At 34.1% G+C, this 14207-nt stretch overlaps 1 protein-coding gene across 3 annotated transcripts in view; it reads right to left on the bottom strand.

Annotated features, from left to right (window-relative positions):
- Nucleotides 1-14207, bottom strand: part of GPHN (gephyrin) — a 547726-nt gene that overhangs the window by 146324 nt on the left and 387195 nt on the right. For all 3 annotated transcript variants that reach the window (XM_052647154.1, XM_052647155.1, XM_052647156.1), the window contains one exon: nt 3588-3630. In XM_052647154.1, the coding sequence (XP_052503114.1) occupies nt 3588-3630 (43 nt within the window). The remainder of the gene's footprint in view (nt 1-3587; nt 3631-14207) is intronic.

The raw sequence follows: 14207 nt of genomic DNA, 5'->3' as shown, positions 1-14207 counted from the left end.
AAATTCTGGCTTTCTTTCTTCCTTTCTCAAGCCTCTTTACTTCAAATTTTACAAGAGGCCCAGAAAATAAGGAGTGTGCTACATGCTCTGATTCAGAGATGAGCAGGTGAGCAAGATAATGCTTTTTCATACTGTTCTTGAGGTCTGTATGGTTAAAGCTTTGGTTTTTCCAGTAGTCAGGTATGGATGTGAGAGTTGGACCATAAAGAAGGCTGAGCACTGAAGAACTGATGTTTTCAAACTGTGGTACTGGAGAAGACTCTTGACAGTACCTTGGACAGCAAGGAGATCAAACCAGTCAGTCCTAAAGGAAATCAACCCTGAATTCATTGGAAAGACTGGTGCTGAAGCTGAAGCTCCAACACTTTGTCCACCTGATGCAAAGAGCTGACTCACTGGAAAAGACCCTGATGCTGGGAAAAACTGAGGGCAGGAGGAGAGTTCAGTTCAGTTCAGTCGCTCAGTCGTGTCTGACTCTTGCAACCCCATGAATCGCAGCAGAAGAAGGGGGAGACAAAAGAAGAGATGGTTGGAAGATATCACCGACTCAATGGACACGAGCTTGGGCAAACTCTGGGAGATAGTGAAGGACAGGGAAGCTTGGTGTGCTGCAGTCCATGGGGTTGCAAAGAGTCAGACACACTTAGCAACTGAACAATAACAAATCTATGAACAAAGGAGAGCCACCCGTTTTATTTGTGTCTTCGAATTCATTCATTCATGTCTTGTAGTTTTCAGTGAAGCGATCTTCACTTCCTTGGTCACACTTATTCCTAAGAATTTTATTGTTTTTGAAGCAATTTTCTTTATTCTTCAGATAACTGATTGTTAGAGCATAGAAATGCTACTGAATTTTTTACGTCAATTTTGTATTCTGTAACTTACTGAATTTGTTGATAAATTCTCTTTTTTTGGTAGAGTCTTTAGGATTGTCTTCATATAAAATCATGTCTTCTGCATATACAGACTATTTTATTTCTTCCTTTACAATTCTGATGCTTTTTCTGTTTCTTGCCTAACTGCTCTAAGACTTCTAGTAATAGGTTAGGTAGGAATAATGAGAGTAAGCACCACTGTCTTGCTCCTGACCTTAGTGGAAAAGCTTCTAATTTTTCACCATTGCATTTAATGTTAGCTGTGAGCTTATCATATATGGCCTTTATTATTCCTTCTACTGGAGAAGGAAACGGCAACCCACTCCAGTATTTTTGCCTGGAAAATCCCACGGACTAGGAGCTGGCAGGCTATAGCCTATGGGTTCACAAAGAGTCAGATATGACTGAGCCACCTTCACTCACTCAGTCTTTCCATATTTATGTTGAGTTTTTATCACGAACAAATGTTGAGTTCTGTCAAATGCTTTTTCTGTGTCTACTGAGATGATCATATGATTTTTTTCTTTGACTTTATTAATGATAATTAATGCATCACATTTATTATTTGCATATATTGAGTTGTCATTGCATCCCAGGGATAAATCTTACTTGATCATAGTGAATGATCTTTGTAATGTACTGTTAAATTTAGTTTGCTAGTATTTTATTGAGATTTTTGAATCTGCATTCATCAGGGATCTTGACCTGCACTTTTCTTGCAGGATCTTTTTCTAGCTTTGTTATCAGGGTAATGCTGGCCTTAAGAAATGAGTTTGGAAATGTTCCTTCCTCCTCAATTTTTGGGAGGAGTTTGAGAAAGACTGGTGTTAATTCTTCTTTAAATGATTGGTAAAATTAAGCAGTGAAGCAGTTTCTCCTTGGCTCGGGAAGATCCCCTGGAGAAGGGAATGGCTACCCACTCCAGTATTCTGGCCTAGAGAATTCCATGGACTGTATAGTCAATACGATCGCAAAGAGTCAGACGTGACTGAGCAACTTTCACACAAGTAAGTACTGAGATTAAGAAGTTCAGAGATAGAATAGCTCATGGTGATGAAAACGTCCTGAGTGTGGTTATGGGCATGAGTTACTAAAGCAGTGTTGAGAGGAAAGACCTTGAACTTGTAGAACTCACAGAACTAAGAGGCTACAATGTAGGATGGGCTCTCTGCATGCACCTACATGACTATTTCATCCTAAGAAAAGATGAACAGAAAAACATGGACCATCATACTGTCCATCTGATTAATAGCCAACAAGTCAGTAAGGGTGTAACTGAAATGAAAGCAGTTCTAACAGTACAAAGATCCATGACACAGGTGAAAAAAATTTCAAAGAAATCTGTTCTCAATACAAAATTAGTTTTGTTCTGAATCATCACAATCACTGTCAATGATCCACAATCATCTCAGGATCAACAATGAATGGAAATTATACAGTAACCATGAAAAATGTCACTTTAAAATGTTATTTATTGCTATTGTTTTATTTTAGTAAATATTCAGTCATCACTTCCCTGACTCTTAGTTTTCTCAATCTTAGGTCTTAAGAAGGAATTATAGACCTTTACATCTCCTATAATTGAAAAGCCTCCCTCAGATTCATATGTCTGTCAGACATTATGAAAACTCACAAAAGTATACAAGTTAAACAAATCTGTTTGCATTTATTTTTATATAACTCTAACATGAAGTCTCTGGGCAAAGAACTGCCAGTGTGTTTGCCTAATAGCTCAAGGTTTTCAAGCTTAGGTAGCAGATTTCACAACACAGAAGTCAGAAAATTTTATGTTAAAGTAAATAAAATAAAACAAAATTTTACCTATTTGAAGTTTTCCATTGACTTTTTTTTGATTGTTAAATAATACAGACATTCTGCTGGAAACAGAAACCATTCCATTTACTAAAACTCCCAGTGGTATAAGTAAGGACCAATTTCAGTATAGCCCTCTTGTACTTCTTTTCTTGACAATAATCAGGAAGAAGACAGAGTGATATCATTAAGTGACAGAGAACAATATCTAAAAAATTAGCATTTACACAGCACTTTTCTCATAGAATCCCAAAGCTTTCAAAGTATAACCGTTGATATCAAATCATTTCAAGGATACAGGTAAGGAAAAGCTATTTATATTTCCTTCTTATAAGACAGGAAAATGAATAATACACAAAGTCAAATGACTTCCATGCAAATGTTACTGGTGACAAAACAGAAAAATAAAATTATGGTTTCTTCCTCCTTGGTTTAGGGCACTATGTTCTAAAACATGCTGCCTGTGAAGATAAGATCTTTTAGAAATTCATACTTACAAAATGATTATGATGTGTCCTCTTAGGAATCTTTTTTTTTAGTTAGATTCATTAAGTGGATTTATATTATTTTAGTCTGTTCTCAAATGACTTTTTGGCAGTGCTGCAATTAAAGATGGCTGTCATGTCTGAATCACAGAGGAGCTCATTTCTGTCCTAACCAGTAGTGCTATCGAAGTTCTGATGTCAGCTTGCAAAAACAACTGGTATAAGGGAAATATTCATTAATATATTGCTAATGATATTTTTGGAAGGCAAAGCTCTAAAATTCGTATTCTTGACATTAACTTTCCCCATTGTTTTACTTCATTCTTTCACTAAAATGTCATTTTTAGCTTTCTTTCCGGCTGAACCACAAGTTCTAACCCAGTAAGTAGTCCATCTGAAATAATGATATACTCACTGGCTCTGAGAATGTTCTCCTTGCTGCTGCACCTGGACTGGACCTGCAGAGAGAGCATAAACTCAGTAATTTAGGGCTCATGACAAAGACAGACAGATATGTATGCATATTTAATGGGCAAACTCCTGAGGTCTAGGAGCAAAGGCTTTATGTATCGCACATATCATAACATGTCAATAAAAATGTTAGTTTATTCCATATATTTTTAACTTATCCTTTTCTTACTTAAAGAAAGGACTGATTTCTAGAAAAAAAATGGGGGCACAATATTGTAAATGGGACAAGGGTAAAACTAAAGGCATTTAAAAATTGATGTGTATTTGAAATTAGTATATGGGGAAAAATTTCAATTACCACATATTCAATTGTGAATTCAGACCCTTAATATTAAAGGCATTGTGCATATCTCTTGACTAAAATAATAATGCAACTCAAGTAATAAAGTTGTAATCAAAGAGTCCTTGATAGTCATTTTTAGTTACATATGTTAATGAGGGGAAAAGAGAAATTATGAAGTTACAGTCATTTATTTGCCAGTTCTTAAGTGTGTAGATACATCAATCAGAATCTAATGCTGCTTCAAATATTTCAAAGTGGAAACATTCTTTTAAATGTTGCAAAACTAATGCATTCAAGAGCCATGTTGGATGACACTGACACTTGTTAATTTCAGAGGAAGCTGTTTAAACACCTCTTCTTCCCACTCCACAGCAGCTTGCCCCAAATGGTATACACAACAAATTAACTTCTACTGCTTAACACAGTCTACTATTGTAATGAAACAAATTATGAAAGGAATGTTGCAACTTAGGGTGGGTTATGGTTGTCCTTCCCTGAAAAAAACAAGTGTTAATGTTTAAAGAAAGAATAACAATAATTAAAAAAATCACAAACATACACAAGAAAAACACACACACACATACCAAAAAAAAAAAAAAAAAAAAAAAAGGAAAGGAAAAAAAGGGGAAAAATAATTCCAGATGTTAAAGTTATTCTCTTTTGGCCCAGATTGTTTAATTACTTTTAAACACACTAGAATGAAGAAACTACTCTGGAAGATAATATTCTTAAATGCTTTACTTACAGTTTTATTGAATAACAATTCTGGACCAAATGGGAAAGATATTAATGACTACTTAAAATAATACAGGAAGGAAGACACGAGAGCAAGGAAAAGAAAAAGAAGAGAGAGAGGCTCGAGCGGGGGTAAATCTAGAAGATAGAAAAGAAAGTATTGCCTTATAGAAAGGGACAATATATAAATGCAGAATATTCTGCTATTTCTTATTGAAAATTTATACCAAGAGAGTAAGAATGACTAATGAACTTGCTTCGAAATAAAAAGCAAGTAGGCATACCATGGAATGAAAATAAGTGTTAACTATATCACTACAGCCTTAAAGGAGAAAAGAAACAAATACTAATAGACAAATAATAGACAAGCTTAATAAAGAGATAAACTACATTTTAAAAAGCGATTCAAAGAACACAAGAGATACTTAAAAGAGTGAGAGAAAAATCTGGGATAGAGAAGGAAAAGAAAGGGGAAAATGTTAAAAGACAAAAACAGAGTTCAAGGAAGTCAAATGGAAGTCAAGAAGGTCTTCAACAAGATGTAGAAACGGAAGGAGCCCAAACCCATAGCGCAAAGCAATGTTTGCGAATGGAAAGCAGCTCCTTTGATCAGTAATAGTTACTCTTAAGTCGTAGCCTCTATTCCTCCAGAGTTCATCTTTAAGCCCTTCCAATCTAGAGTGGAGCTAGTGTATGGATAGAAACAAGAGATTTACAATGAACAGAGCAGTTCAGATGAGTAGTTCAAATTGTCTCATCAAATGTTTCAACAGATTATATATTGTGTAAATGGAAATGGAGGTGAAGTACTAGCTGGTTTTACCAAAAAAGCAAACCAAACCAAAACCACAATTAAAAAAAAAAACAAAAAAACCCTCTCCCTTCCTTAGGTGGCTTAAAAAACAAAAAATTCATTCATAACATGAATTTAATAAAGAAACTCAAGTCTTGCTTTGTGGCACATAAGTTTAGAATGATACATTTCAAACAGTTTTGGAAAGAGAAATGTGGATGATGAAACAAATTCAAATTTTTAAATCTGTGAATCTAGCTTCAAAAATTGCCAACATCAGAATAACCAATGTTTTCTCATTTACATTACATTGGCTATTCGACTCAAATTTGAGGGAAATCACTTTCAAAAATCAGGGATAAAATGAACTTCTTTACCTTAGTGATTCTGAGTATACATTAAAAAATTGAGGAAATTAAATTAAAACATTTTAATACTTATGCATGCAGTAAATGCCCCTTATTTTTGTACCATGAAACTGGCTATCTTTTTAATATTGACTTAGTTTTATAAAATCCCAGTATGAAGATTTTGCTTAGGTCACAATATAATGGGGTTTACTTTAAAGGATAAAGTTGAAAAACAACTGTTGTTTTTGTTCTCACAATGTTAAGTCACTTTAGTCATGTCCGACTCTTTGCAACCCTATGGACTAGAGCTTGCTAGGCTCCTCTGTCCATGGGATTTTCCAGGCAAGAATACCAGAGTGGGTTGCCATTTCCATATTGTAAGAACAATATGGACTATAAAGAAGGCAATACAGGTCTGTCTTGAGTTCTATGGTTTTCTGTTATTGCTTTCCTTTATCTTACCCAATTTGTCAAGGATTAAAAATGAAAGGTATGGCCTTAGACGATCTATTATTTTATTCTACTGGATTTCATTATTTTACTAAAATTAACATTTTTGGTATTGACAATTCCCCTTTTAATTGAAATAAAAACTAAAATTATGTGTAAAAACAGTATAATATATTCAAATTAATGAAGGAAATAAAAAACACAAGAGACTTACTGAAAATTTAGGCAATTAATTTACTAATCAAGACTGCTTTCAGACATCAAATAATTCATTTAATTCACTTCAACATGTGTTTACATATATAATATAATTTTTGCTGAAGGTCACATTGTCCATTAAGAAATCTTAAGCCATGAAACAAAAAACAAAAGGGGGGAGAGCATGTAATAAATGGCAAGGAAAAAAAGTGAAAATGCTTTAAACAAAGCTGAGGAAACTTTCACAAACAACGAAAATCTTTAGATACAGTTAGAGAAGTGACTTACCTTATGCTTAGGTCATAACAAGAATAGCACAGTGTTTAAAGTCAGCTCTTCATTATGGGAGGTACAATTGAAAGCCATAGGTTATAATAACATGAACTGCTACACAGAAATGAAGACTTGTTCAGCCCAACATGAAAAGCTAACTCTTATGGGAGAACATTTCAACTTATGTTTAATGCAACATGAAGAACATTTGAGGGTGTAAACATCAAAACACATGAATCTCACAACAATAAGAGAGAGACAGCCCAATCTCTCAGGAACACAGAAGATTTAATCTGTGACACATAAGGGAAGGCACATCACTCTAACATTTAAAGATGCATGCATATATATAAGCATCTACTGACAGCCCCCACCCCCAACCCCCATCCCACTTGTGCACACACAGGCCCACTAAGATACAGGGAAAGAATGTAGTGCCAAGCTGTTATGAAGAAGCAGGACACACGGAAGCACAGCAGTGGTCAAGTGATTTGAGAGGTTTTCTTCCCTTAAACCATCCCATCACCATGCTTATTTTAAAGAAGCCAGGAAAAGACCCCCTTCAATGCTGCAGTAGCTACGAGCCCCCAGCTTGAAGCTAGTGTGTGGAATTTTGATCACCGTTCCCTGCGATGTCAGGGGCTCTCCAGTGGAAGCCAGTTGTGTAATACCAGTTAGTGGGGTACAAATGTGTGAATAACAAACACCCTTTCCCTTCTGCATTTCACAGAAGTGAGGGAGGAGAGAAACAAAACCCATGTTAAGAATAGGTTCATAACAATATAAAGATGTATAAATATTAAAATAAGACTACATTTGATTGCAGGTTTATCAACTCAGGTTTCATAAAACTGACTCTCTTTTGCTGCTCACCAGGTTAATTTGCATTCTTTTTCCTTGAAAAGACTTGGAATAAATCTACACAATATGGCTCATATTTAAAGATTCTGAGCAGTTGGGTCAGGTGGGGTCAAAGCCAAGAATAAAACAAATCATCTTCTTTGATGAACATTAAGAAAGCCCTCTTTTATTTTTAGCATGATTTTACTGGCTGGCAGTTACATTTTAAATTAAAAAATTAAGCTTCTGTATTTAATTTGGCTTTATTTACATTTAATTTTGCTGTATATATGCTTACTTATACAATCTGAGAAATCCTATGTCAATGGTTTGTTTTAAATTTTAATATTTAAATTTTAAAAAGCAAATAATAAAGACTACCTATTTAAAAAATGTAAGACTCCTATGTACTTTTCTCTACCGTCACTAAGACTTTTTTTTTTTTTTTTTACAATGAGCTGTTCCTGTCAATAACATGGTTGTATGGGCTTATTACAAAAAATTTCACCTTTGGTTTTCTATTATTGATGACAGTAGTTAATTTGACCTGCTTTATTTTCTGTCTGAGATGTGTTCTAATTCATGTGTGGTATACAATTTAGTTATCAGATTTTTATTTTTTAAAGATCATTTACTTATATTACCATTTTCTCTTCCTCATCCTTTTCTTAGCAGTCCAAAATATCTTGACCTTTCCTTTAGCACGTCTTTATTATTTTAGGCTGTGGGCCCTCTCTCCTTTAATCTTACTTTCTTCACTGGAAAAATAAAGGTTGTCATGGGACTCAAAGGAGATAGTATCTGTATCAGTGATTTTAAACTAAAAAGGTGGAAACAAGTACCAGTGGTTGTTATGATCAGTGGAGCCACTGACAACTGTGAAATAATTCTGAATTATATACCCTCCTCATTATAACTTCCCCATCAGCTCAACATGGAGGCAAACTCTTATTTTTGATAGAAAGAAAAAAAAGACCTCAGTGTACAGTTATATGTTTTTCTCAGAGGAATTGAGGAAAACTTTTTGGAAATGACATAGCCATATGGCCGTATGTATCCTGGTAGGAATGGACCCATGCAGTCTAAGGCTGAGCAATGTCTGCACTAGCTCGTCTGGATGACTCCTTGCACTCCTGAGCCTTCAGTCCTTAGACAAGCTACTTCCTATGCTATCTGTCCTTTAAGATACAGTTTAAATTGTATCTGGGGCAAAAAATATTCCTCAGTTCCTCAACTAGAAACAATTTCTTTTTTCCTTGAACTCTGTAACAGCCTTACTGAGACAGAATTCAGCTATTATAAAATTCACTTAAGTACACATTTGATAGCTTTTACTAGATCTATCTGGCTGTATAATCATTACCATAATCTATTTTTAAGTTTACCTAAATTCTTAAAGCCTTTTAACTAAACTTCTATTTTAAGAGTTATCATAGTTACTTTCGTTCCAATTACTGACATAGGCCCCCAAATATACTGTGCATTTTTGAAGGGAAAAGGACCATGACTTTAATTCTCTATATTTCTTATTATATCAAATATAGTGTTTTATACAGAGTAAATATTTGTCAAGTCTGTTTATTTTGTAGTAATTATATATTTTTTCAATCCCAGCAGATTCAAATTTATTATTTACAGTGTAAGTGTGATCATAACTATTCCTATAGTATCGTAAAATGTTTATTTATTTGGACCCGCCAATATTAAGAGAGATAACATGAAAAAAAATGTGGATTATAGCGAAGAAATAACCTACAGAATGACCGTAAGAATTAGGAAAACAGATTACTATTAATACTGCTTAAGGTTAATCAAATAGTGACATTTGGAGTCCAATAAAGGTTTTAGGTCAGGTTAAGAAGATTTCTTATTTCCTAAGAGAACAGGATGTTTTGTGTCTCATAGGTCAGCTCACTAGGATGATAAGAGATATTTGATGTATCATGGTCCTTTTGACTTTAATTTTTCTACCTTATTAAACTTATTTAAGAGTAATCAATCTCTGAAAGAACAAACTTCACTGAATATCATTTACTCATAAAAGTAAAACTTAAGAGGAGAGAGAAAAAGGACCTCAGATTACTTGCCTCTTTAGCCCACCATGAATGAAAGGAAAGAAAGGATTGATTTGAACATTAGGCCAACAACTCTATAATCTTAGACTTTTAAAATCTATTTCTTTCTCTTCTCACTTCCTTTTGCAAAAGTAGAGACTTGGTCTACAACAGCTCTGTTCTGTAGTTCTATTCACTCATCACTTTATCTGGATAAGTTAGGGTATAAGTATTTGGCTCATCTGAGCCTCATGACCATTTATTTGTGTCTGTGTTTGTGATATCACAATAAATATGCAACTGAACTCAGAGTTTTGGTTTATTTAATGTCCTCTGGAGTCCGGTGGTATGGTTTCTGATACTTACACATGACATTCAACATCATGAAATTTTAATTTCCTTATCCACAAATGAGGAAAATTAAGTAGGATCATGTACGTAAAAGTAAAAACTACTGTAAAATGAAAAAGAGCAATACAAATCTAAGTCATTATTATCCTATGTACATTTTAAGTCACCTATATTTTATACAGGGGGAATCTGAGACATAATGAGAATAAAGAATTTGTTTTAGATCATGCCACAAATCAGTGACAAATCATAAGACTATCATTGCCAATTTTTAGACGAAAGTGTCAAAAAAAGACTGAGGTCAAGTGTGAGGTTACCTCTGCAAGGATTAATCTAATATCGTGTTGTATAATTTTAGTCAAGTTATCTCACTTCTATGGGACTTAGTTTCTTCACCTACAAAACGAAGATGTTTCCAGGGGTTTCAACTGAGGTTGAGGCCCCTTGGGAGAACCTATGAATAAAAGTGAGTATTCCATTCACTAGAATGCAGGAAAAAATTACAATTATTCACCAACCTAATTAAATTTTATTACTTTTGTTCATTATTAGGTGGCAAGCTATAGTAGTATTAGCAGAATCTATTATTACAATCATCAATTATTATGCATATTTAAAAATATTGTTTATGTCACCAAGATTTCAAATTACAGTAGTGTCTAATGACTTGATACTAGACTTTGTCATTTAATGCATTTTAAAAGGCAGTATTATTACGTAATTTGTATTAGATATTTTGTTCATGATTTCAATTTAGTTTTTTGTAATCCTATGTATTTTATTTTATGTATGTTTAAAGTATTTTTCTGAAACAAAGTCTGTAGGATTTGCCAGATTCCCAAAAGGGTCTATGGAAGCAAAAAGGTTAAAAAAAAAAACCCCTGAACTACAACAGATAACATCTAAGCTTCCTTTTATCTCTAGGATTTTGTAACTGTAAGAAACCTTAACCACCTCCATCTGCTGCCTTTTATCAAATTACATATAAAGGAAGTCCTTCTCTTTTTAAGAAAATTAAATATTGGTCACTGAATTAAGCAATTGCCCCTTTAAAAGACCATCTCAGAAACAAAAAAGAAACATGGCTATTAAGAAGTTATAAAGACCTCAGACTTAAAAAAAATTTCTGCTTTATTTGTTATTTTCCTGTTGGTTTAGATAATTAAATGGAATAATCATTTAACATTCATCACATTTCAAACTCTCTAACTAAAAGTGAACTCATACACACACACACACACACACACACAAGTGTGAATGTTTCATTAATTTTCTTTTTAATTCAGCCATGTGTTGATCATAGGCAGAGAGCAACAAGGCTGTTATCTAACATATAACTTTGCAGGCATGTGGACAATATTTATAAGCAACATAATTTTACAAATCTTTTCCAGAGGACCAGTCTTCAATGTTTTCCCATGTCATTTAAATCACTACTGTCTCATTAAATTCCACTTAGCTTTCTGAAGTCCAAGGTAAATGTGTAGAATTTATCTTCTTTCAGTATTGACCTCTTCTAAAAATAGTTGAACTGTGGCAGCTTACACAGCTGGTGAAGTGAATAATCACCATTTAAAATAAGAAGCCTTTATGCTGCTTTATAGGTAACATGGCAAGTTCCTTATTCTCAAAGAGAATAACAGAATAGGAAGAACACGTAGAAGAATAGAACTGATCACACCATGACTCAACAGGCAATTAATCTGAACATCAATGGTGAATATTCTTAATGTATTTCCCATTTAAGCTTTAATTCTAAATTGAGTCATTCTCAATGGCCTCTAGAAAATTTGGAAATCCCAGCTTGGTCTTCCCTTGGTACCAAAAATATTTGTGTGTTTATGTTTGTTCTGAAGATTTTAATGTTGATCATGATAATTATGAGGAAAATACACTACCTAATTATAAACACACACATGCATACACACACACATATATATAATAAAACAAACCTAAGTATTTTTTGACTAGTAGAGATTTTGAATTATTCAAAATATTATTCATCTCAATCTACAGATGAATAAATGATTATTTTACAGAATAATTTATCTTCATTCTGGAGATGAAAAAGCCAGGATTGTTACTGGCTTTAGATTATACAGTATAGTAGTAATGGAACTTAACCCTCTTGACTTCTAAATCCATTTCTCTAAACACTAGTAGAAAACCTTATGTTTCTAACCTACCAACAGCAATCACTGAATTTCTAATCAGGCCTGAATTTTCATTGACTTTCTGCTCTTGACTATTTCTGGTAGCAATGAAAACCATTTAGAATAGGCATGTGAATGTAGGAGTGAAGAAAAACTGATGTAAAGGCAGCATGGGGAGTAGCAATCTGGAACCAAACTGGATCTGAATCTTTCAGCTCTATCATTATTAGCTGTTAAAACTGGATGGGTCATAATCTCTCTCTTTTCTTACATATAAAATGAGAATAACAGCAATAACTATCTCATAGGGTTGTTGTGAAGAAAATGAAATAATATGAAATAAGGTGTTTGCTTACAAGAATATCTGGCCCAGAGTGAACAGTGTGTAAGTATTAGCTATTATTATGTTTGTTGTTATTATTATCATTCTTTTGTTTGGATGATATTCTAGATCTGTAATAAAGAAAGCTGTCTAATTTCTTTTGTGATTTTGACAGCTCTCATAAATAAGATCAAGTAACATTAGTTAGGTAAGTATTTGAATAGAAATCTTAAAAGAACTAATAAATCTCATGAAATAAGGCCCTTGTACGAGATAGGTCCAGTCAATAATATAAAAACCTGAATTATTGATCACTTGTAATTATTACCATTTTCTAATACTTGACAGAAAACCATATTAGTTTTCATTAACCATGAATTTTGAAATGTTGAGTTTTTAACTAGACTCTCCTTGATCTTCTTAGAGTAGTACCAGAAATGCTGACCCAAAGATTATTTTGAGAAAGAGTAGACATAAAAGCAGCTCTGACACAGAGTAGAAGTTACCCTTTTGCAAGGGAAATTTACATTCATAGAACAAATTTCCATTTATACTACAGTCTCAGTCTTCTAGACCTGAAGAGAAGGATGACCCTAAATCACAAGGTCATCTTGTCAATGGAGAAGGCACCGATTTAATCTGTGTAACAAACCGTATACCTGTTCATTGAACTTTTCCTGGTAATCTATCTGTAACTGGCCTTCCTGTTCCCATCTTCCATTTGTCTTTAGTTGAGGATGATATTTAAACTGGTAGTTTAAGCTATCTTAGGGAGTTACTTATTTTTTCCTAGGTAGCTCCCAAGTAAACACGAGGTATACATGTTAACAAACTTTCGTTTTCCTCTTGTTAATCAGAATCACAGGTATCTCAGCAAAAATATCAAATAGATACATGAAAAATTATAAAAAAAGAAAAATTATTTGCCTCCTCTAACATTCTTAAATGTCATGTCATATCACTTATTCATTAAAACAAAACAATTTACTATTTTTATTGAGTATATGGCTGCACTGTTTTCCTTTCTAAATCAAAGGCTGTTATATTGTAGTTGTTAAAAACAAAATTCAACTGAGAAAATTTGAGGATCTACTTGGCTTTATTCAACATTACATGAGTTGAGCGGCATCCCAACTAGTAATTAGTAAGGAGCTCTGAGAAGCTGAATAAATAGAAGGATTTTGGAGACAGAAAGGTAGTAAGACAAGACAAAAATATTTTATGTTAGGCTACCTTCCTTGGTATATTCAACCCTGAATATTCATCAGAAGGACTGATGCTGAAGCTCCAGTCCTTTAGCCACTGATGCAAAGAGCCGACTCATTAGAAAAGACCCTGATGCTGGGAAAGATCGCGGGCAGGAGGTGAAGGGGACGACAGGGGATGAGAGAGGACAAAATGGTGGGATGGTATCACTGACTCAACGGATATATTTGAGTGAGCTCTGGGAGATGGTGAAGGACAGGGAAGCCTGTCATGCTGTAGTCCATGGGGTCGCAAAGAGTTGGACACGACTGAATGACTGAACAACAACCACCTTACTTGGGGGAAGGCAGCTATCTATCAGGTGGACTGCCTCACCAGTGCCGCTAGACAGGAAATCCCAGACTGACTAGTTAAAGGTTACATTCCTGGGAGAGGCTGAAACTGCATGGCCAGGTATTAATCTTCGATTTGCTGATGTAGGGCTTAGCACAAGTGACTCCATTTTGGGCCTGTTGTTTCTTTTTAAACACAGCATCAGTTTAAAAAGCTGCGACTT

This window comes from Budorcas taxicolor, chromosome 10 (genome assembly GCF_023091745.1).
Source record: "Budorcas taxicolor isolate Tak-1 chromosome 10, Takin1.1, whole genome shotgun sequence".
Lineage (NCBI taxonomy): Eukaryota > Metazoa > Chordata > Mammalia > Artiodactyla > Bovidae > Budorcas > Budorcas taxicolor.
Note: the sequence above shows the minus strand (reverse complement) of the source record. Positions and strands in the feature narration are given on the sequence as shown.